Raw genomic sequence first — 23442 nt, 5'->3', positions numbered from 1 at the left:
GTTTTGGTCTTCTAATATTGCCTTCTAATAATGGATAGCTTTAGCATACTCAGGAACCTGAAAGTTTTGTGTCTCTTTTGTAGGAAACGTATACATTTTTGTGCATTCAGCACCATATACTGCCACGGTGCTAACCTGCGACTTTCTGCTCTCTTTGTTTTCAGGGGCTTCCTGGTTCCCCAGGCAGAGATGGCATTCCTGGCCAACCCGGACTCCCTGGACCTCCAGGCCCCCCAGGCCCCCCAGGCCTTGGCGGAGTAAGTTGGGTTTGCCTCCATAACTTTTGTTTTTCCAACAATTCACGGAGGATGCATTTTTAAGAACCTCAGCAACACGTTCTCTCTTCTCTCTTCCTTCTCCTCCTCTCCCCTTACAGAACTTCGCTTCTCAGATGGGTTACGGTTATGATGAAAAATCTGGTGGCCTTGCTCTTCCTGGCCCAATGGTAAGTGTTGACGGTCTCAGGGGATTTGAGCTTAGTGTGGAAGGGGAAAAGTGGGAAGATTGTAGAAGTATGAATGACGGAGTCTGTTTCAGCCTTCTTGGTTCCTTCATCTCAGGACAGAATGGTGAGGCCACAGGTAGGGAGGTACATGTTGCTAACTGATGAGCGCTTAGTAGCAGAAACTGAAGTATCAAAGATACTCCAACTTTATTCTTTTTGATTGGGCAGGCATCTCACTAATAAAGCTGAGTAACTAAGGGGTAGCATTGCTTCTTTCCATGAGGAAAAGGGACATGGAATGTGGGTTCCATGAACTAATAGTAAGCATCATGACAATGATAATTTTTTATGGTCCTAAGTGTTTACCATAAAGTTGGAAGGGAACTTGAGATTCATCTAGTTATATAACGTTAGATCCAGACTAAGTTGGTTAGACGCAGCTCCCTGTGAAACCCGTGGAACAAGTTAGTCATGAAAACTCATTTTAGTGGCAACAGTGGCTTGAGTTTATGGCTGAGCAGTGTGGGTTAGTATACTCACTTTCTTTAAAATACACCGGTTAATCTGGTTTGAAAGAGGAGCAGGGGACTTAACGGTGAGCAAATCCCCACCAAGAAATTCAATTAGTCTTGCGGGAATCTTTTGAGTGTCTCTCATAGCTTCTCAGAAGTTATTCCATTGCAGGAACCTCCCATTTTGTGTTACGTTTCACTTTAGGCTAAATCTGATGGCAGCCCAACGCCTCTCAGCTGGAAGGTATCCAAATATGCTGACCACTCATATAGCAACTACAAAAACAGACATATCCCAACATCAATGTGGAACACTAGACCAAGAGAGACGAAATGGTTGTTTAAAGAGAGATGGAGGAAAAGCAATTTAGGAAATGATGTAAAAGTGGGTGGAGGTCAGAGTGAGGCCTAGTTAAGAGAAAAGGTCAAGAATGTATGGTTAGAGCAAGGCAGTACAAGAATGGATATCCACAAGGGTCAAGACAAGATGGCTCCAATTTCATTTACTCAGGAAACATGACTGATTCTTCTCGCTTTGGTTTGTAGGGTCCAGCTGGTCCCCGTGGTCTTCCTGGTCCTCCTGGCGCTCCCGTAAGTACTTCTTTGCTTCCATCTTAATAACAAATTCTCAATCCATTTTAGACAAGGGGTTGTGCATTTGGGATTTCAGATGAGAGAGGTGCATTGTAAATGTACGGACCTCAGTACTTGAGGCAATGTTCACCAAGCAGAAATTCCCAGTTCTTTCCTTTGGTCCTATTCCTTCCTTTGGTTGGAGGAATGGGGGCTAGTGGGTTTCTAGTGCTCTGGAGAGCAAGGATTTTGTGCCATCTTTGTCTCTTTCCAGAAAATAATAATAATTATGCAGTCTATATGCAAATCTTCATTTGTATAAATCCTGGAGTCGCAGAATTCACTTACCCTTGGCACAGAATAGGAGATTGCTTTGGGAGCAGGTTTCTTTTCTCTTTGCACGGAAGAAATAAGGTCCTCTCTTGAGAGGCCTACTCCATAGGCCTGGATGTTCACAGGCATTCACAGAAACTCTGGAGAGATGAGAGAAGGGGCACGGAATACATAACCATTTCCACATTGATGTGTGAGGTGGTTACTTATTGACACTATTCCTTCTTAAAGCGGGTAGACCAATAGTGTGCAATGAAGTCAGGCAAAGGAACTAAAGTAATGTATCGCTTGCCTCTTAGAACAAGAGGGTGTGTGTGCTGGAGATGTAGGTATCCTGAACTCCAGTCCAAGATACATGAAGAATCCAGATGTTCTGTAGAACACAGTGGCACTTGTTTCTATTTTTTGTTGAGCTCCCAGCACTGGTGACCTTTGGCTCCAGTTGACCTTGACTAGGAAGCTTATGCATCTATGTTGGGCAAACTGGGATGTAGGCCAGAGTAAGACAAAGGTGGTTCAAGAAGAGATGCTTTGTAGCAGGCTAAGAGGGGTGCAGGTTGATAGGGAAGAAGAAGTTGCTTCAGGCCAGGAGAGCAGCGCGGCAAAAGTCATGGAGGTGGAGATGAAAGGAAGGGGGCACTCGGGGCTGACAAAACTCAGGTGGTCCATCATGGTGGTCTATCCAAAACAAATAGGGGTGCAGTGGCCTTCCATCTAACATAGATGCTCTGATTTATCTTCCAGGGTCCCCAAGGTTTCCAAGGTCCCCCTGGTGAACCCGGAGAGCCTGGTGCTGCTGTGAGTACCATCTGAACTATTTTTCGTATCTCTCGCATGCATTATTATAGCGAAGCTGAACGGCCTCCTTGGAGTCTGTTCCATGGAGTTCTCTTTTTCCACCACTTGGGGGAGCTTTTGAACTTCGAATGCAGTAGATAGGTTTCCGTACTGGGGATTCTTTGGCCCACTTTTGAAAAATTCAACCGGCTTATAAATAGGAGAAGGGACGACTCGACTTGGATTTTAATGCATCTATTTCTTCTCAAACTCTAGGGTCCAATGGGTCCCCGTGGTCCAGCTGGCCCACCCGGAAAGAATGGAGATGATGTGAGTGACTTATGTCTTTTTTTGGAGTGGGGGCCCCCCGGAAACTTCTACTTTCCAATTATCCAAAGACGGAGTGTGCCCAAATAGCCACACCGTTCCAGTGTCAAGGTTACCCTCAACTTACAGACTTGAGTTGGCTGACTTACCCACCTGCCTTGCTTTGCCTCCAAGTAAACTGAGTCAGGTCTAAAAAACTTGCAGTGTAAAAAATAAAAAAAGCCTTATCTGCAATTAGTGACTTGAACTCCTAAGCAGCCCACCAAACCAGGACTTGATGGGAGACCCCCACAGTTTGTCAGTGCTGGGCCTTATCCATCCTTGCCCCTTCCCACTTTCTCTGGCTTCTCCCTTTCTGCTGAGCAGAAGCACCAATCTTTAAAGAACACCTGTAGACGTTACAGGTTCATTTGGTTGCAAACCTTAATGCGAGGTCCAAGTCCCTTTTACAAACACAGTTCCCCAATCAGTGGCCTTTCATCCTCGCCTAGTGTGCTGTTTCTCGAGCATTGGCTCAGACCCCGTCTCCTCTTCTTTCTCCAAGGGTGAAGCTGGAAAACCTGGCCGTCCTGGCGAGCGTGGTGCCCAAGGTCCACAGGTAAGATGTCTCTCATCATGGGGTGGCTGTCAAGCACCTGTCCTTTTAGGAAGAGCTGCTCCTTGTCCTGGCATCCCTGGAGCCTTGATATTACAACCTGTTGTTTAGGGAAAGTGATGCAATGTCTTACACTGGCGGCCTGAAAGAGCAGGTTCGACGATCGTATTAGCAAGAAGCAGCTTAAATATTTCGATTCCTGCTTCGGTACAGAGGGATGGTTCATTTATAAACCCACCCTACAGCCGTCTCCAATCTCCAGATGTTTTGGACTACAACTCTTGTCACCCCTCACGACTGGCCATGATGGCATCTGGGACTGATGGGATTTGGAGTCCAGCAGCACCTGTAGGACACGGGGTTGGCGAAGGGTGACATACAACCTATTCCCACCCCAAATGCTGTACAGTGGTGCCTCGCAAGACGAAATTAATTCGTTCCGCGTGTCTTTTCGTCTTGCGCGGTTTTTCGTCTTGCGAAGCACGGTCAGTCGCAACTGCACCTCTTCAAGCACTTTTAAGAAAAAAGGAAACAAACTCGCAAGACGTCTTGCGAAGGGAAAATCGTCTTGCGAAGCAACTCAAAAAACAAAAAACCCTTTCGTCTTGCGCGTTTTTCGTCTTGTGAGGCATTCGTCTTGCGAGCTACCACTGTATTGCAATGCATCCCTACTTCAGTTCACCTTCCCGGGAATTTTGCAAGGTGGTTAGGTTTGACTGTGAAACAGTTTATGCGCCTAAGGCCTTGAGATGGCTGGGTGAGATTTTGGAGCCCACATTTGAACACATCCACTCTGCCCACTAGACTGGGTGATCACTGACAGACTCCTTCCTAGAATGGAAATTTTGAGCTCTTGATGGATGGTCCCAGCTGTACAGAGAATGAGGATGTTCAAGGAGATGTAAGGACATAGCACAAAACTAGCAGTAAATATGCCGCCATCTGCCTTAACGGCATTTCTTAACCCTTTTAAACTGAGTCCTACAGTGTTGTTGCTATTGATGAAAAGCACATTCGGTATGTCCCAATCATAAACCAGCTATTGGTGTGAAGAGGTCTCACCCACTTGCCTAAAGAAGGCGAGAAAGGCGAGACACGTTTTCTTTTTCTTTTCTGACTCCTAAATAACTTTTTGTTCTCTTGCTTCAGGGTGCCCGTGGTCTTCCCGGAACAGCTGGCCTTCCAGGCATGAAGGGACACAGAGTAAGTATGCTCCAATAGCTCAATGACCAAGAAAATTCGGGGATCTTGCAATTCAGAATGTCCCCTGGCTAGATTATTTACTTAGGAGTAGACATGCATCCCCTCTGGAGCTTTTAAGGTTTACAGACATCACAATACAAACAGCATCTGCCATTGCGAACATGGCACCTTCACTAGATAATGCCTGCCATGAAGGTGACAATAGCCATATGGTCACATGAACCTTGGGGTGAAGCCCCACCTTGAACTATTGATCTTAGGAGGCAGCCTAGGTCCAAGCTGAGAAGAGCATGAAACAGACCCTTAAAAATGTCTACTCAGGTGTTTCTAGTCGACCATTATATTATTATCTTGTATATTCATATCCTTGGTTCCAAGGTGGTCTTCCACCCAGGCTTCCTCAGCTTTTGCGTGGTTGCCAATATGGAACCTGTAATCTTTTCAGTTGAACAGTAAAATGAGGGGCTGCTAACCTTCCAAATGTAGAATTAAGGCACCCCATTGCCTTTTTTATACTCAACTACTTGAATTTTAATCTTCCCTTTTCTTCTTTTCCATCCATTCCTTCATCCCACCACTTTAGGGTTTCAGCGGTCTTGATGGTGCTAAAGGTGATGCTGGTCCAGCTGGCCCCAAGGTGAGTATGTGCCCCCTTCCGCTTATACCTAATTCTATCCCCTCCTGTTTCAGCAACAGGGTGTTGACATCTGCTCTGTTTCCTCTTTCAGGGTGAGCCTGGTAGCCCTGGTGAGAATGGTGCTCCTGGACAAGTCGTGAGTATCATTGTTCTTCTGCCCTTTGCTTTGATGGGTAGACCATCTTTCTAAATCTTACAAGCATAGGCTGGGTATCAGCAGAAATGGATTTGTTCAGGTGAAAGGATGATGAGGAAAGGAAAAGTCCTAGTCACCAAAAGGGGTGGGAAGTAAGAGGACTTACTCATTGGTAGAGTGCATGCTTTGTGTCCCTGAATATCCCATGATCAATCCCTAGCCTATTAAAAGGAACAAGGAACAGATGATGGGCAAAACCTCTGTCTGATCCTCAGGAGCCTCTTGCAATCCCATAGACAGTGTTGAGCTAGGTAGACCCATGGTCCGATTCAATATAAGGTATCTCTGTTTGGTTTCTGCCTACTGTGATCACACCTTACATCCTTTGTGTTCTGAGGATGGATTTGATTCCTAGCATGCTTTGTGCATCAAGTGGAAATAATTTGTCTGAAGGCGTCCAAGTTCAGTATACTTCCTTTCATATGTTGTTCATGAAAACCCTTCAGGTGAACTAGTTCCATGTGATGGTTAACATGCAGTAATCCCAAAGGACAACATAATAGTTCCATCTGAATCCATCCTACATGAGGGACAGGCGCGTTTTGACATAGAAGAACACAAGGAGAAATATCCAGCGAGATGAAGCATTATTTCATAGCAGGGTTGGGGAAACTGAGGTACCCTCTGATGTGGTTGGATTCTAGCTCCCATCAGTCCCAGTCACCATGGCCATTTCGTCAGGAAGTGTCGCTCAGCAACGTTTGGAGGGCTGCGAGTTCCTCAACTCTACATTGCAGAGAACTATGCGTGAGATTTCAGACAGCAGGGCAGACGTCATGGGTGTTTGTAGCATCCGGGTGGCGAAAGCTACAGATCAAAGGCTCTTTCGCTTGGTCTAATGGATTCCACAGTGGCATATATCATCCTTTTGCGTATAGTTGCTGCCAGATCCAGGAGAGCAAGAACACATAATGAGTCAGAAGGGATTGCATCAAGAAATGAGGGGGTTGATAAAAAACAATTTTAAGCTAGGGCACTTGAGAGGTATGAAGCAAAGACACAAAGAAGCAAGGCCTGCTGGCATATACAAAGTCTTCGTTCACACTTTAAGTCTCCCTGGGGAACAAAGGAACCCCTTAACACCAGTAGAGGCATTAGAAATGGTAGATGCTAAAGAACAGAACGGCTAATGAAAGGTTGGGTGGATGGTAACAGGGCATGGATCAAAGCTACCTTCCCCTAAACTAAACTTGTTTCTCCTTATGCCTAGGGCCCACGTGGTCTTCCCGGTGAGAGAGGCCGCCCTGGACCTTCTGGCCCTGCTGTAAGTACATTGTTTTGTCTTGTGGGACATATTGTGGGGCTGGATGCAACTGGTACCAAGGCATCCTTGGTATAGCATCCTCCAGGTCTAATGTGGCCTGGAGAGGTGGCAGTAACTGAAACGCCTTTCTCCCCCTCTTATTCACCACAGGGTGCTCGTGGTAATGATGGTGCTCCCGGTGCTGCTGGCCCCCCAGTAAGTATTCCTGCAACCTGCAGTTTCTTCTCTGCTCAAGTGGTGATTATTTTCCTGTGGAGAGGGATTGTCCTGCCAGACAAACACTGGCCGTTGCCAGACTCCATATCCTAAATGGGGATTTGAAGGACAACACACTCTGTAATTAAACCAGCCATGGGATGGAAGGCCTTGACTCTTGTTTCCCTTTCCCTGACATTTTAAATCACAGACCAAACCTCTGGCCATTGCTGGGGCGGAGTTGGCCAGGGTTAAGAGGTTGCTAATTTGGGACTCCAAGGAAAATGCTATAATTGCCATTGCTTTCTTTCTTTCAGGGCCCTACTGGTCCAGCTGGTCCCCCTGGCTTCCCTGGTGCCGCTGGCCCTAAGGTAAAGACACCGGATGACACCGATGCTCAGAAGCAATTGTTTTGTATCAGGAACATCAAAAATTGTTGGGTTTAGACTCGATCAATATCTCAGGTGCCAGTCCTCATGCAAGCCAACATTGCACCATCATTGCATTAAGAGGGAGGTATCAGGAGGCTTAGGAGAATCCCAGTGTTTGCAGGTGTACAAAAATATTTAGGGGGAAATTCTTATAGGTAAAAAAAATTAAAAATACCAACCGATAATTACTGGGCAGACTCAGCACAGAATGCTAAGAGACTGTTGGGGTGTGAAGAACAGAAATCTGGGCAGGTGATGAAGTAGAATGGAGTATCTGGAATCGTGGACAGAGACTGCAACATTTTGTTGCAGCTCCCACTTGTCTTCTTGATTCCTCAGTCTATTGTTAATAATAATAATAATATTTCTAAAAGGGGGGAGGGGAGTGACAGTCTTCCCCTTCTTAGACGAAAAGCTCTGTAGCAGCAGCTCTAGATGAACTATTTCTTACCAAACCAGCTACAAGCACCTTAGTCTTCTGTGGGAAAGATCACAGGCTATTTCTGAAAAGCCATGGCCCTCATAATGATTTGAAAGGCCCTCCTCCCTCCGAGTCTCTGTATTCTGCCTTGAAGGCTGAGAATCCCTTAAAGCTCTTCATTCAAGAATGGAGGGTAACACATCTACATGGGCCCAGTTCTTAAATTCCATTGTAGCCTTATGAGGCTACACCATGAGTGGTAGCTTTTCATCCTGCCCAGCAATGTCTGAAGCTTAGAGGCTACTTGAGAGGTGCCCGCAATGTTGCTTCCTGTTCCAGCGTCTCTTTCACACACAACAGGCAATGTTGGTCTGGGAAGGAAGCCACCGCATTGCTAAACCTCCAGGGTGGCCTATGGGTTTCAGGTGTTCCCAGAGCAGCAAGATGGAAGTCTGTAAAGGACTAGTGACTGCCAAGTTCCTGCAGCATAAGCACTTAGTGGTAGACCCCAAAGAAGCTGTAGCAACAGCCCGCCTCAAAAGGACAAAGTAATGTGCTTCATGTGGCAGACCTTAAACCTCTTGATTTCTGAGGGACAGGGTGGCAAAGGAAGGCCTGAGGCTTTGTAGTACTGATCCGACGAGACAAAACTGTGAAGCTTCAGAAGGGCTGGGTGTGGGATGGTGTAGTTTGACAGGGAGACGCTGCCACCATACCTGTGGAAGAGTGCTTATGTCCCTTGTTCTTCTTTCTCTTATTGCACAGGGTGAAACCGGTCCCCAAGGTGCTCGTGGTAGTGAAGGCCCACAAGGTGCTCGTGGTGAACCTGGTCCCGCCGGTCCCGCTGGCGCTGCTGGTCCTTCTGTAAGCTGCGCTACTGGCCGATTTTTGGCTTTTGTCGAATGTGCTTCGGGACTTTCTAAGGAGCATCATCATAATGACTCTTCTCTCCTCCTTCTCCCCTGCTTTAGGGCAACCCCGGTTCTGATGGTCAACCTGGTGCCAAAGGTGCAACTGTAAGTACCTTCCCATCGCTTTTCTTGTCTTCTCCAATGCCTTCCTTTCCCAGTTGCTTCACCAGTGTTGCTCTTTTCTCCTAGGGTGCTCCTGGAGCTTCCGGCGCCCCCGGCTTCCCCGGTCCTCGTGGCCCAGCTGGACCTCAGGGTCCCAGCGGCGCTCCTGGTCCCAAGGGTAACAGCGTAAGTCTCACCTGATCTCCCCTCACCTTTTGCCTCGTCATTTAAGTTGCGCCTGCCTTCAGAGGTCTTTGAAGAAATTAGAAATAGAGGCATCTGGGTGGGTTATCCAGGAAACCCAGACTTCTTTAGCCTAACTGGGAGAACGCAAGGAGGAGCCTATCATAACATAACTAATTCAGAAAATACCGCCCTCTGCATATCCTCTCCGACTGTGCTTGTTTAATAGCTAAAGCACTGTTTCTTAGTCTTTTTCAAACCATGACTTCCAATACTACCAATAATACCAGCTTTCCTGCCTTGGCATCATATAATACACTGGGTTTTAAAATTCTGAAAATGACAGTATTCCAGAGCTGCTAGATTTGTGTAGCAGGTAGGATAAAGGTATCAAAATGGTAGGCGATGGTGCACAAATCTCTTTTTTAAGGGTAGCAGTATCCAAGATTATTTAGCAGGGCGCTCCTTCTACCAAACCCCATTGTTAACTCTCATATGGTGGAGATTTACATCGAGTTGCCTGTTCACTATTACATTCTCAACTTCCCTTTCCTTGACTCTGCTTCCTATAAACCAGGCATGGCCAGACTTGGCCCTCCAGATGTTTTGGTACTACAACTCCCATCATCCCTAGCTAACAGGACCAGTGGTCAGGGATGATGGGAATTGTAGTCCCAAAACATCTGGAGGGCCAAGTTTGCTCTAAACTGTCCCTTCTATTCAGGGCCCAAGCCCATGATCACATGCATCGGCATCTTATCAAATCTCTTCCTCTGTGGATTGTCAGCCTGCATAGCTCAGCTGGTTGCATCATGGTGCTGATAACTCCAAGGCTGCAGGTTCGATCCCTGTATGGGACAACTGGATTGCAGGGGGTTGGGCTGGGTGATCCTCAGGGTCCCCTCCAACTCTGCAATTCTAAGTCTTGATAACAGATGCATGTTGAAAGCCATCTCAGAGAAGCCACATCCCCTTGTTCTCTCATAGAAAAAAAGGATTCATTCTTGCCTTCCTTGTGCTGAATGAGGTTTGTGATCATGTTGTTTTCTGTCTCTTTATATACGTTTAGGGTGAACCTGGCGCTCCTGGAAACAAAGGAGATACTGGCTCTAAAGGCGAACCCGTAAGTATCCCTCTCACCTGGGATGTATTTCTAAAGTGGTGCATCTATTCTTGTTTCATTTTCACTTTTGTTAACGCTTGCCTCTCCTTCCTTTTATCTTCCAGGGCCCCGCAGGTGTCCAAGGCCCCCCTGGTCCACCTGGTGAGGAAGGCAAGAGAGGATCTCGTGGTGAGCCTGGACCCGCTGGCTTGCCTGGACCTGCTGGTGAACGTGTACGTACCAACGTTGTTCTCCATATTACTGCCCTCCCGAGCCAAAACTAGTCTCTCCTTAACTGTGGGCAGCGAGGTCACACTCTCTTAGCAAGCAGACTAATTTGTGCACGGACCATGTATCTGTCTAACATACTCACAGTACATTATTAGATTAGTTAGGAATTGCTGGGTCAAATTACAAATGGAAGCAAAGCAGTCTGGAAAGGCAGCCTCTGTGAGTCAGAGGAGAGCTATTCTGCAGGGGAAAGCTGTTGCAAAAATAGAGTGCGCTGCAGCACTTCAAAGAAAGGAACTGCCTCTTAAGGTGTCTAAGATATGAGCCCAATTGGTACAATGTGTTCACCATGGAGTGTTTTAAACCCACGAGGAAGCACTGTCTAGGCCTGGAGGTGGCCAGAACATTGCTGTCCTTTTTCACTTAACAGATCACTCCCTTAAGAATCATCCACGGCTGAATTTAGAAAAAGAAACACCGTCATTCTTTTCTGTCCTCAAGTTGAAATCCCAGGGCAGTCCCACGAGAATTGATTTCATACAGAGAAATAAAAAACAACTGAGACCTTTGAGGTCAAAAGACCTCTGCAATATAGCCAGGTCATCAGTTGTGTTTTGAACTTCAAACATTTGATCAAATCCAAACTTCCCTCTCACTTAGACAGTTTTCCTTGTTTACTTTTGTTTCTTTGCTCCCTCTTATAATATGCCATCCGGTACTTTTGCTCGAGTTACCTGCAACTCTTTGCACACCTTTTCGGCCCCTGATCTCTATTTGTGGGTTGTGTCTTGCTGCTTTGAGATGGGGTTGGCAGGTGTGGGGTCCTGTCTTAAGCCTGGGCCCTGAAATTGGAATCTGAGATTCTCGAGATTCTCCTGAATCTGAATTTACTTTCTTTGATCTGCATGTGATTCTGCCTTGTGGGATTTGTATTTTTGGTCCTTTCTGGCCAATCGATGTTTATTTTCCCTGTCCACTTTGATGGGAGAACCCAGTGCTGTGTATATGACATTAACCTGTTCTCCTCCTTACCATTCACAGGGTGCTCCCGGAAGCCGTGGTTTCCCCGGATCTGATGGCATTGCTGGTCCCAAGGTAGGTTCTAGTCTCACGCTGTCACTTTCTTCTGTACAGAACAAAAGGTATAAAAATAATGGCCTCCCCATCCACTGACATCACTCCAATGGGCTGAGATGGGAAGCCTCTGATAAGGCTCTGGGAATGTGGCTCAAGGCAGAGACAGTTAAACCAGCGAGAGATGGAATGTTCTCTTAGAAGAAAGGAGCCTGGAGCAATCTTAAATGCTACTGGATATTATTTTATTTTTGCTAGCCGTTACCTACATTAGGAATAGTTTAAAGGAGGTAAATGGGTGATGGAAAGAAAGTCTTCTTCTTTGGAACTCCCCTTAATCTCAGGACCCCTGAGCAGATTTTAACAACGTTGAGAAACGGCACTCTGCACATGTTCCAATGCTATCGAAACATGGCTAGTTCTCCATTTCTTTCCTGCCCTGCCAATGCAGTGAAAGTAAAAAACATCGAAAATAGCAATTTTCTTTCTTAAAAAATTTAAAAAGTAAAGCTTCCAGCTCGAATTAACTTCATACTACTCCCATTTTAGAGGTGGATGCTGAGTGGGAATTTGGCCAAGCTCCTGCTGAATAAGTTTGTGGCAGGCATGTGCCCAGAACTCTAAGATGGAAGTCGAATTGTCCAGCAAATGTAGAAATCTAAGGAGCTCCTTTGCACTAAGTGAATCTGCTTTCCACCTCCCTCCAAAACTCGCTGAAGGAGCTGGGTAGTCTTGTGGAAATTTATAGGGGCCAGCAGAGGTTGCCTAATCATCTGAGAGCATCACACCCTTTTGAAGACACTCCAGCCTCATCCTCAAGCCCCCAGATGAATGATCATTGCTCCCAGCTCTTGCTTAACAACACCAGTTGCTTTCACGTCTTCCCACTCCTGCAGTCCCAGGGGCTTTCTTGAGCTTTTTTCTATTCTTTTTTTAAAGGCACCAGATCTTGTCTGGAAGCCAGCTTTAGTCCCACCCTTTGCCCTTCCCACTCCAGCAACATTTCATTATTATATATCACACTTTACCCCGTTCTCACGTTCTGGAATTCTCCAGCATAACCTCAAACCACTCACATATGCTCATCTGGCTAATGGAGAACCAGAGCCCCAGTAGTTATTGCTTATATTGTTGGGTTTGGGACTTTTTCATGGCTCATATCTTATATTTTCTGCCCATGAAGATTAAGCCATCCACACAGAATCAGGCAGCCTGGTGTTGGTCTCCTTCCCTTGCTGCCCTCCTAGTGGTGCAGCAATAAAACTGCTAGCACCCTTGCAAAGCTAAGCAGGGTCCGGTATGGTTTCAAACTGGAGGGGAGACCACGTGTTCAGATTCCTGCATTGCAAAAGGGTTGGACTAGATGGCCCTCGAGGTCTACAATTCTGGGAATCTTAGATTGAGCTCTGATATCACAGCCTTCTGAACCAGAAGAAGATGAAACAATGCTGGCGTTTACCTGCAGTGCTTAATGGGATAACTTGACCGCTTTTCCTCTTCCAGGGCCCACCTGGCGAGCGTGGCTCTCCCGGCCCTGCTGGCCCCAAAGGAAATACTGGCGAAGCTGGACGCCCTGGTGAGCCTGGTCTCCCTGGAGCCAAGGTGAGTGGATTGCAAGAGATCTGGCAGAATTGCAAAGGCGATCTAGCCATACGCTTCTCTGTCAGGCCCTGGACAGTGGGGAATGAGGTGCCTTCTGCCAGAAGCTCCCATGCCCTAGAGAGGACATGTGACATAGTGAATTGTGCAGAATGGGAGGCGAGAGCCAGGGGGCACCAAATTGTGGCTTTGCTGCTAAAATCTGAAAGATGACCCCTGCAAGGAAAGTCTGCAATGGTCCCATTTTGCAGACGGGTAGAATGAGGCTGAGAAATGCATAAGTGAATTGAAAGGAGGAAGGCTTTTGGCGACAGGTTTTAGGGTCCTCTTTTGGCTGCTTTTTTTACAGAAGGGCCATGATGGGATAAGGGTACGAATTTGCCCAGTTAGAATTAGGGTAATAGATGGCATCGTGGCACACTGTAGCTCCCTATGTGATCCTTCATTGGTGAGGGTCATTTCTGGAAGGAGAAGCAGCCCTTAAAGAAATAGCAGCAATGTGGGGAAGCAATAGCTGCAAACAGCACCATCAAAGTAAAAGCAAGGAGTTTTTAGGGGGAAATTCAGCCTCCGTGACCACCCCATTTTTGCCAAGAACATATTCAGAGGCAAACGTTCATTGCAACCCTAGAAAGAAGTGACTTGCCCAAGAGCACTAGAAAATGAAATACAGCTCTGTAAATTTAACTAGGGGGTTTATTAGCCAAGCTGAAAAACCCTTCTTAGTGGGTCACACAGGCTCTCAAATCCTTCCTTGCTCAGTGATTTGAACCCTGCCTTCTAGGCCCCACTTCAAGATGCAAAGGGGATCATTACGCCCATCTATCTAATGTATAAGTCTACCACTTTCTCCCATGAGCTCAGGGCAACTTAGAACAAAATTAAAATCGGATTTTAAAAAAACATGCACCAGTTAATCTGAAACAAAACAAAACCAGAAGGAGGACAGGACTCGAACTGGAACTGATTTAAGAGAAACCAGTAATCCTTAGATTTTTTTGGGAAACAAAACAAAAGTCTTCCCCCGCCCCCTTATGAAAAAAACACCAACTGCAAGGGACACATTGGATTTATTAGCTCCTCAGATATTCTGTACAGCTGGAGACTATTTAAGGGAAGGGCGAGGGCTTGAGCGCAAAAGCTGTAAAGGAGCATTTAGGAGAACTGGGAATCATTCAGAAAAGAGATGCACAATAAGGGGTTCCTATAACAAACAGATGTTGTCAAAATAGGGGTTGTAGAGCATTTAGGAGTGACTGTGCGGAATGGGGTGGCAAAGACAGAGCAATCCTACCTTACCCTTTCTAGGTCACAAACCCTCTTTGTTATTGACCAAAGGATGTTTCCTAACTCTCCTTCCTTTCCCCTCCCACCTGTAGGGTCTGACTGGTAGCCCTGGAAGCCCTGGCCCCGATGGCAAGACTGGACCCACTGTGAGTAGCAACAGGATGGCATTCTTCATTTTTTTACTTTGCTCAGAAAGGAATTGTTCTTTAAAAAATAAACACACACACACAAAAACACTTACAGGCTTTTTCATCTCCTAATAGGGCCCCGCTGGTCAAGATGGCCGCCCCGGACCTGCAGGTCCACCTGGTGCAAGAGGTCAAGCTGGTGTCATGGGATTCCCTGGACCTAAAGGCGCTGCTGTAAGTAACTGCTTCCTTTTCCCGAATCTCACCCTCCCTTAGATGAAAATTCAAGGATGGCAAAATCCAGCTTTTTCCTCGCAGTGCCCAGTCTTTGCTTGAAGTTCAGCTTGCAGTGTTGCCATGAAAATGGCAGAACTTCATTTTAGGACTTCCTGAAATGGCTGCCTTCAAGTCTTCATGAAATAACGGCTGGCAATGCCTGTAACTGCAAAATCCTCCTAGCTGCCCTCCTTACGTTTTTGAGCAACTAGAGGGACAAAAAAAAACACCCAAAAAAACCTCTGGGTGTTTATAAAGACCAAAATTGTTGGTCATTTCTGCTCTTCGTTGTGGTTCGGCATCTGCAGTTCCTGCCATGGGGCATCAGCATGGTTTCATGGTTTAGATGGCTCCCTTTCCCAAACTGAATCTTCATTTCTTGTATTGGACCTTAGAATTAAGCAGATCATTGCAGTGATTCTGTTCTGGATATCTGGTAAAACAGTTGCAGTCGAAGGATTCAGTATGAGCAGTGGGCACACAAGACAAGCTATGGCTCCTTGTTCATTATTGTTTTGCAAAATAAAGCTACCCTTCAGCCAAAAATCATTCCCAAGAATGCAGCAACATGCAGGTGCTGTGGTTTCCCCATAAATGGTTGTATCCATTTGTGGTCCAAATTCTGAACACAGCATAAACATACCCTGGATTTGACTCATTCTAGTATGACCCGAAGAGTGCAATGAAATCCCACTGCTACAAATATCTTCTTGCTCACTGCTTGTCAAATTGTCAATCCTGTCTCTGAAATGACCCCCTTTGTCCCCTTCTTCTTCTAGGGTGAGCCCGGAAAACCTGGCGAGAGAGGCGCTCCTGGACCTACTGGTGCTGTTGTAAGTATTTTGCTTAATGCCCTCTGCAGCCAGGTTCAGATATGGCTTTGCACCTGCACGGGAATTTTTAGATGAAAGCAAGAAATCTTGGGCACTTGTTCGCTATAGCAAGCTCCAACGCAGCAAGGAGATGGATTTGACACCAAGACACTATATAGATGTCAGGGGCTGGTCTGGATCAGAAGATTGGGGGATGCAATTGCAGGAAGATCAGTTCTTAACAGAAGAGGAGGGGAAATATTTGACCCCGCCTGCTTCCAGCATTTCCAGAAGCAGAAAGACAGGCAGACACAGAAGCTGTACAGTTAGAGAGGAGCTACCCAGGTATGAGATAGTAGCTAAGCAACCAGAAGGGAGGGAGCAGCTGGGCGATACATCAATCGATCGGGACACAGGAGTAGAAAAACACTGAAGTGCTTTCAATGTAGGCTGTTCTCCGAAGAGTCCATCCAGATACTTTCATCTCTGCCTTTTTGATCCTCTTCTCCCCTGCAGGGTGCTCCTGGTAAAGATGGTGAAACTGGTGCCCAGGGACCCCCTGGCCCAAGTGTAAGTATGAATTCTTCCCTGATCCCACTTTCTGTACCATTGATGGCTATTGTAGGAAACCACTTTTTGAAGCCTACCAACCTTTGAACTTTCCTTTGCTTCCCATCCTAGGGCCCTGCTGGAGAAAGAGGTGAACAAGGTCCCGGTGGAGCTCCCGGATTCCAGGTAAAAAAAAAAAGGTTTCCATGAATAGAGGCACATACAGAACTGTGTGTGTATTTTCTGCCACAGCAAAACTCCAAATTTGGAAGCCGGCTGGATGGGGAACAAACTTCAGGGATAGCAATAAACGTTGCAAACATAGTACATTTCTGCATTTTGCATGCTTAAACCTGCTTCAGGTTTTCAGATTTCTTTGCAAATTTTCTGGAGGGAGTGGGAGGCAACAGTATAATAGTTTGACGGGCACAACATGCAAATATTTTCTTCAAATCAAGGCTTTGAAGAAGAAAAAAGGAAAGCTGGGAAATTTAACTATGCAGAAACCATGACAACAGGCATCAATGCCTGTGCTTGTGCACACACACAAAATCATTGTGGGTGATCAAATTGTAGGATAGATATAGCTAAGCTCTTTGAAAAGCAAGATTTCAGTTCCTAATCTAACACCTTCTCCATCTCTGGTTTTCTCTTACAGGGTCTTCCCGGTCCTGCAGGTGCCCCTGGTGAATCTGGAAAGCCTGGTGAACAGGTAAGAAATGAGGCTGCACATAGAGAAATGTGAAGAAGAGACTGGGTTCAGAGATAGGTAGTTTAGGGTCTGATCTGAGCTTGCTGGCTCCCCAGTAAGTCTCGCTCCACATATAGATATGGCATTTGCATCTGCCTTCTTGAATACCTTCAGACAGAATGCAGTACTTACACCATACTATAGAAAGACGTAAGGATACCTTGAGGAGAACCGGATGGTCGAGCTTCTCCCCACTTAGCTTCTTCTGCTCGGTTATTCACAATCTACTTGCACACACACAGCAGGGTGAGGTTTCTCCTCCTTTGAATAGCTGGAGGGAATTTCAGCAGGCAAAGTTTGCTCCTTCCTTTCAGGACCATGCCACAGCAAGCTTAGAATCCCTTAGCTCGGGTGGCTTTCTTTAGAAAGGCTTCATCCACTCCTTGCAAAAAAAACCAGTACAGTGCTGGTGCTGAATCTATCCGGTAACCTTCTGAGAACCGCATGCACCCTTTGCACTGAATGAATTGGAAGCTGTGCAATCACAGCAGAGTCCGTGCCATGCCTGCTTTTCGTATGACGCTTCTCTCATGCTCCCTTTGCAAAGCCAATGGACTTCCAGTTGATTGGCCAACAATAAAAATCCAGAGCACCTGCAAAGAAGTATATAGGGAGGGTGGGAAGGGAATATTTTCCTTTTGCATGGCCCAATGGCCATAGAAACCTCCCATATTGTAGGCAACAGATCTGTATCTCCCCCATGTCCTTCTCCTACTAGAGATAGGATTGATTGCTTGGACTAAAACTGGGATTTCAGGCATTCAAAGCACTGTAGATACTTGATGCTTCTTCTTCCTCAAGGGGACGTTGTCTCAGCGAGGTGAAGAGATGCTGAAATGAGTGGAGTCCTTAGTTTAGGCCTTGTGACTCTTTCTGTAAGCCATTGGATTGGACACAACTTGATGATTCAAAATTCACAGGTCTTTTTGATACCCAGGAGCCCGCAATTCATGCTAAGATTCTGTGACTGAAGTTGGCATTTTAAAAGAGTCCATCTTCAGATCCTGTCCACTCATGTTTCCTACGTGCGGTTTTGGAGAAGCTATCAAGGGAGGTTCACAATGCATACCTCCTGAAGTGTCTCCTACCAGGCAGAAGAGAACAGCTAGATGCTTCTCATTGTGCTATCCACTTTCCTCCATGCTTTCATATGCTAGAGGCCCTGCCCACACTGCGCAAATCCTGCCACTTCAGACTTGAGCTGTTCCTTCTAGAATTCCATAACTCAAAGGGACCTTAAGTCCACATAGTCCTCAGCCGTGAAGCAGCAAAATCCACCCCCATTTCTGCACAGCAGGATCATCCATCAACCCCATCTTGGATTACCTATGACATCTGGATGTCAAAGATTCATTAACCAATGATTTTTCTTCTTCTGATAGGGTGTCCCTGGTGATGTTGGTCCTCCTGGTCCCTCTGGTGCAAGAGTAAGTGAAGATCTTCTTCTCCATACTGGTCTTCCATATGTATTTTCATTGGTCCGCTGCTGTTTACTGTTATGCTGGTGTTCTAACCAGATCTCTTTCCTCCCTTTAGGGCGAGAGAGGTTTCCCCGGTGAACGTGGTGTCCAAGGCCCCCCAGGTCCTCAGGGTGCCCGTGGTTCTAATGGTGCTCCTGGTAACGATGGTGCTAAGGTAAGGGTGCATGATAGGATGTACTCCATCACTAATTATTATTCATGTCCTTTTTCTTCCTTGAAAATATATTGCATGACAAATATAAAAATCTGTCTTGGATGCTTGGGATTTTTTCAAATGATCAGAGTTAGGTTTTGAGCCATGTAGGCAACTAAACATCTATAAATCAAGAGGTGAAGGAAATAATCTATGCCTTCTGAGGCATCCCCTCACAACTCCTGTTTTCTCAACCAAGCTGATGTACAGTGCTCACCACTACAGGTGGGAGCACCTGTAGTATTTGGGGTCCTCTTATGAGCTTATGGAACTTGATAATAGTGCATCTCCACACGCACAGAAAGAGAGGTTATAAGGATATTGGGCAAATCAGGAGTAGAGGCCCACAGCTGAGCTGTTTCATTTCATCAGGGCTGGGCTAAGTTTTGGAATCCAACCAAGCATCTGCCATGAAGCAGGACACAGCTTCCATTCTGTTACCTTATTACATTAGCCAGACCACATGGGACAAGCTCTGGGACCTTCTTTCTCCTTTCAGAACCTAGAGGCACATTTCACTCCAAGCAAGGCAACTTCTACACCCTAAAGCAAATAAGAAAGAAATGGATTTGCCTTGGCATGGGCACAATCAGGAATCCTTAGTATCATCTACCCAATCCCTCTGAATCACTGCCTTCCTGGGTGCAACAAGGCTCTTCTTCCCTAGCATACAGACTGAAAATCTGAAAATAAATAAATGTTGTTTTGCAAATGTGTATGAGACAGACAGACAGAATTCAGAAGGGATTAGGTGCTGCCATCTATGCTGGGCCTGGTATCTTAGCTCTGTTTCTGATATGTGTTTGTTTGTTTGGCTCTGCTCCTCTAGGGTGATGCCGGTGCTCCTGGCGCCCCCGGAAACCAAGGTCCTGCTGGCCTTCAGGGTATGCCTGGCGAACGTGGTGCTGCTGGTCTGCCTGGTGCCAAGGGAGACAGAGTAAGTATCTGGTCCTTAGAAACAATGCCATCAAAATGGCAGCTCACTAACTTAACCGACCTATAAAGAAGGCGAATAAGGAAATAACAACGGCAACAGCCCCCGACTCTTCCAAATGTAACCCTCCAGTTAGGAGGCTTTCCCAACTTCTCCTCATATCTCTCTCCAGCCCACTTTCACAATGAACCACCATTACTGCAACTGTGCAGAGATAATCTTGACACAAGTCCTCATGCCCACAGGTTCATATGAAGGTCATAGGGGGCCAGTGGGTGGAAGACTTAATAAAAACAGGAGGTCACTTGCAAGGCTGTTGCTGTTTTGCAGGTGGGATTCAACTGCACACCAACAAACTCAGGTTGTGCAATTGAAATGCGTTTGGTGTTGTTTGGCAACACACCCACTTCCCTCCAAAACAGGACTTTTAGGTGATAAAGAAAGTGATAGGAAAACGCACTGGGCTCTTGACTGGCTTTGTAACACACCATTTCAATTGGGTGGGAAGTGTGTGGAAAAGTAACATCTGAAGTTGCCTTACACTGAGTCAGGGAATTGGTCCATCAAGCTCAATACTCTTGTCTATTTCAGCTGGCTACAGAGCTCAACAATATCTGCCTGAGACATTTCCCACTCCCAGCACATGGGATATTTTTTTTTAATGAAAAAAAGGCAGAAATCTAACCTAGGGCCTTCTCCACCCAAGGCCTGTGATCTGCCCCCAGACCTTCCTCTACTTGAAGTAGAGTGCTGGCAGAATCGTAATGTGGGAAATAAAGAACAGGAGGATAATATTAAATTCTGCTCGCTGGTATTTAGAAACTCCCCTCCTTAAAATATCCAGTGGACAGACGGCTCTTCCCTTCTGTATGGCCAAAGCAAAAGGATGGTTGATGCAGCCCTCCAGATGTTGATGGACTATAGCTGCTACCATCCCTGACCATCATCCACGCTGGCTGGGGATGAATAGAAACTCAACATCTGGAGGGGCACAGTTTCCCTACCTCTGGCTTGCAGGCTTTTGCCTTCAGGGTTGGCCTAAGAGTTTGGAATGAAGGGAAGATCTCAGCGTGCTATCCAGACCTAGTCCTTCTTCCATCAGTTTCCTTGAGATAAATTCCCTCGTGCCAAACTCGGCTTGACATCCTAATGCAGATTCTGCTAGATGGTCGGATCTCTCTCAAGACCTTCAGATATGAGACACATTGTATCGTCAACAGAGAGTTCTTCCTCCCGGTGCTTGCACCAGCCTGTTCCTTTCTGTGCTTCATGGTCTGCTCTGTTTCTCCTTCCTCCTAGGGTGACACTGGTCCCAAAGGTGCTGATGGTGCTCCTGGCAAGGATGGAGTTAGAGGATTGACTGGACCTATTGGCCCACCTGGACCTTCTGGTGCTCCTGGTGACAAGGCAAGTGCTCCACTGACTTTATGTACCTCTTTTCCAGAAAAAGGTCTAGTGATCTCCAATTGTCAGATGTCTAGGTGCATTTTCTGGCATATTAACGAATTTGTGAATGAGCTGGGAGCTATTTGGCGTCTTCTGACTTGGGCTTTGACACCACTCCTTTGCAAAGCACGCAGTGGAGAGGCAGTTGGCAACTCTTTCCTGACCAGGTGTTCTGATGGCATAGGGATGCAGAGATCCAACCTGGCCCTTTCTAGTCAGCTCAGTGTCCCCACCCTACATGCTGACGGCCAGAACAAGGCAGCCATAGGGACAGCCCCCTTTCCCAAGAAATTCTAAGTAAGAGAATCTCAGCATTGTGTGCCCTTATTGGATCCTGATCCTGGGATTTCAGCCTATGATGACTGGCTTCATCTGAAGCCCTCAATCTCTATGAGGTCAGCTGGGCTAGGCTTGGGCAGAGAGCAAGACGCTAGTGGAATGTCGCTCTATATCAGAACCTTTCCAGCTCGTGTCCACATGGACCAGAGCTGATTTGACAGGGGCTAGTTTGAAATTAAAACAGTGGCCAGCAACTAGATTCAGTGATAGGTCAATCTGGAGTGGAGCACTGGGGAGAAGAGCGTAGCCCCTTCCTCCTCACCTTATTCACTTGATGCCACTTGGACACCCATCGCTGGCTGAGGCTACAACCTCCACAACAGCATCCTGCCTGTGGGAAGGACACTGGATGAAGGTTGTTGACTGTGGAAAGAACACATGGGGACAAAGGGCTTCTTTTTGCCTGCAGAATTGCATGGATGAGAGCAATGGGCCGACAGGTGATCATCTGCAGGTCACATTGTCTTATAGGCCACCCTGACTACGCAGTTAAAGGATTTTCCCAGCTCAACCTGCTATATTATGTATACCATTTAGGGATGCTTTCAGGTCTTACGAATAGGCTAGGCTGAAAGGTATGGACATGACCAGCCTTCTAGTCTCCCATCTCCAGTCATATACAATCCAAGCGCCATTGATCCATCCAGCTTAGTATTGTCCACAATGAGTGGCACCACCTCTCCAGGGTTTCAGGCAGGTATCAGGGATCAACCCTTTGGAGGACCTTTGCTTATAGAGGATGTGCTCTACCACTGAGCTATGATCTTTCCCCATCCTTCCCCAATTTTGTTCTTCCAACTTGTCACTAATAAGCTTTCCCCCTCCTGTTTTCATACCATAAAACTCAATGGCTTTCTCGCTCTCTGCTAGATATGAAGGCAAACGGTTCATGTTTTTGAATTCACATGTTGAACTTAGGCCTCCATGCGAGGCAGTGTGTACATGATTAGAAAAAGAGGCGTTTATCCAACCTGGTGAGAGTAGCAAGGTCTAAGAGAGGAACGTAACTAACCAGTAGGATTCTGCAGCTTTAGATCACAGATTTGTAGAATTGGAAGAGGGACCACAAGGGTCATCTTGTGTCCAACCTTCTGTGATGCAGGAATCTTTCATCCAATGTGGGGCTCAAACCTACAACCCTGAGATTAAGAGTCTCATGTTCGACTGACTGAGCTATGCATCCTGGGATTCTTTGGTGCTTTTTTCCTACTTGTGTTACAGCACCTTTCATGGTTCTTCCTGGTTCCCTGGAGCTTAACCTCATCTCTGTTTCTTTTCTTCCTCAACCAGGGTGAAGCTGGTCCTGCTGGTCCTGCTGGTCCCACCGGTGCTCGTGGTGCTCCCGTAAGTACTTTCCTTTCCATCCTAGAAACACAGAATTGTAGAGTTGGAAGGTACCCCAAGGGTTATCTAGTCCAACCTCCCTGCAACACAGGGATCTCATCCTTATCACCTTCTCTCGTCCTTTGACCCTTCCTCTCATCACCACTGACCAAATGCATTTGTCTCTTTTTCCTTCCCAGGGAGATCGTGGTGAGCCTGGCCCTGCTGGACCTGCTGGATTTGCCGGCCCCCCTGTGAGTATGATGACAAGTGTTCAGTTCTCATCAAACTGTTGATTCGTTGCATGTTGGGTGTCAGGTGCAGAGTGGACAATCCTTCCATGTTGGTGCACATTGTGGCAAACAAGCGACAACAGTTGACATGGCAAGGTTGGTGACCAGAAGCACCTGTAGATTGTTATCAAGTGATCTCTGGTAGGAGAAAGTTATATGTTCCAGGCATTGCAATTCCTCAATTAGCAGCGCTCATAAAGTAAAGAAAATAGTCCCAATTTGGGGTATATTCATAGAATCATAGAACTGTAGGGTTGGAAGAAACGCCAAGGGTCTTCTAGTCCAACCCCCTGCAATGCAGGGATCTCGGCTAAAGCATCCATGACAGATGGCCATCCAACCTCTGCATATAAACCTCCAAGGAGGGAGAGTCCACCACCTTCCCAGGGAGACCTTTCCACTGTAGAACAACTCTTACTGTCAGGTTTTTGCTGATGTTTAGTTGGAATCTCCTCTCTTGTAACTTGAAGCCATTGATTCAAGTCTTACCCTTCAAAGCAGGAGAAAGCAAGCTTCCTC

General features: G+C 46.5%; 1 protein-coding gene across 2 annotated transcripts in view; it reads left to right on the top strand.

Moving 5' to 3' along the window:
- COL1A1 (collagen type I alpha 1 chain) overlaps positions 1-23442 on the top strand; it is a 45176-nt gene that overhangs the window by 4375 nt on the left and 17359 nt on the right. The window contains exons 5-35 of one of the 2 annotated variants that reach the window (XM_081883800.1): positions 165-257; positions 377-445; positions 1504-1548; positions 2608-2661; positions 2917-2970; positions 3512-3565; positions 4712-4765; positions 5349-5402; positions 5494-5538; positions 6809-6862; positions 7013-7057; positions 7375-7428; positions 8675-8773; positions 8881-8925; positions 9010-9108; positions 10175-10228; positions 10333-10440; positions 11480-11533; positions 13016-13114; positions 14491-14544; positions 14662-14760; positions 15582-15635; positions 16131-16184; positions 16296-16349; positions 16822-16875; positions 18297-18341; positions 18451-18549; positions 19418-19525; positions 20822-20929; positions 22598-22651; positions 22831-22884. In XM_081883800.1, coding sequence (XP_081739926.1) covers positions 165-257; positions 377-445; positions 1504-1548; positions 2608-2661; positions 2917-2970; positions 3512-3565; positions 4712-4765; positions 5349-5402; positions 5494-5538; positions 6809-6862; positions 7013-7057; positions 7375-7428; positions 8675-8773; positions 8881-8925; positions 9010-9108; positions 10175-10228; positions 10333-10440; positions 11480-11533; positions 13016-13114; positions 14491-14544; positions 14662-14760; positions 15582-15635; positions 16131-16184; positions 16296-16349; positions 16822-16875; positions 18297-18341; positions 18451-18549; positions 19418-19525; positions 20822-20929; positions 22598-22651; positions 22831-22884 — 2070 coding nt within the window. The remainder of the gene's footprint in view (positions 1-164; positions 258-376; positions 446-1503; positions 1549-2607; positions 2662-2916; positions 2971-3511; positions 3566-4711; positions 4766-5348; positions 5403-5493; positions 5539-6808; positions 6863-7012; positions 7058-7374; positions 7429-8674; positions 8774-8880; positions 8926-9009; positions 9109-10174; positions 10229-10332; positions 10441-11479; positions 11534-13015; positions 13115-14490; positions 14545-14661; positions 14761-15581; positions 15636-16130; positions 16185-16295; positions 16350-16821; positions 16876-18296; positions 18342-18450; positions 18550-19417; positions 19526-20821; positions 20930-22597; positions 22652-22830; positions 22885-23442) is intronic. The other variant, XM_081883801.1, reaches the window with a different exon arrangement.

This window comes from Podarcis melisellensis (assembly GCF_964234715.1).
Source record: "Podarcis melisellensis genome assembly, chromosome: 13".
Lineage (NCBI taxonomy): Eukaryota > Metazoa > Chordata > Lepidosauria > Squamata > Lacertidae > Podarcis > Podarcis melisellensis.
This window is presented reverse-complemented; position numbering and strand designations above follow the sequence as displayed.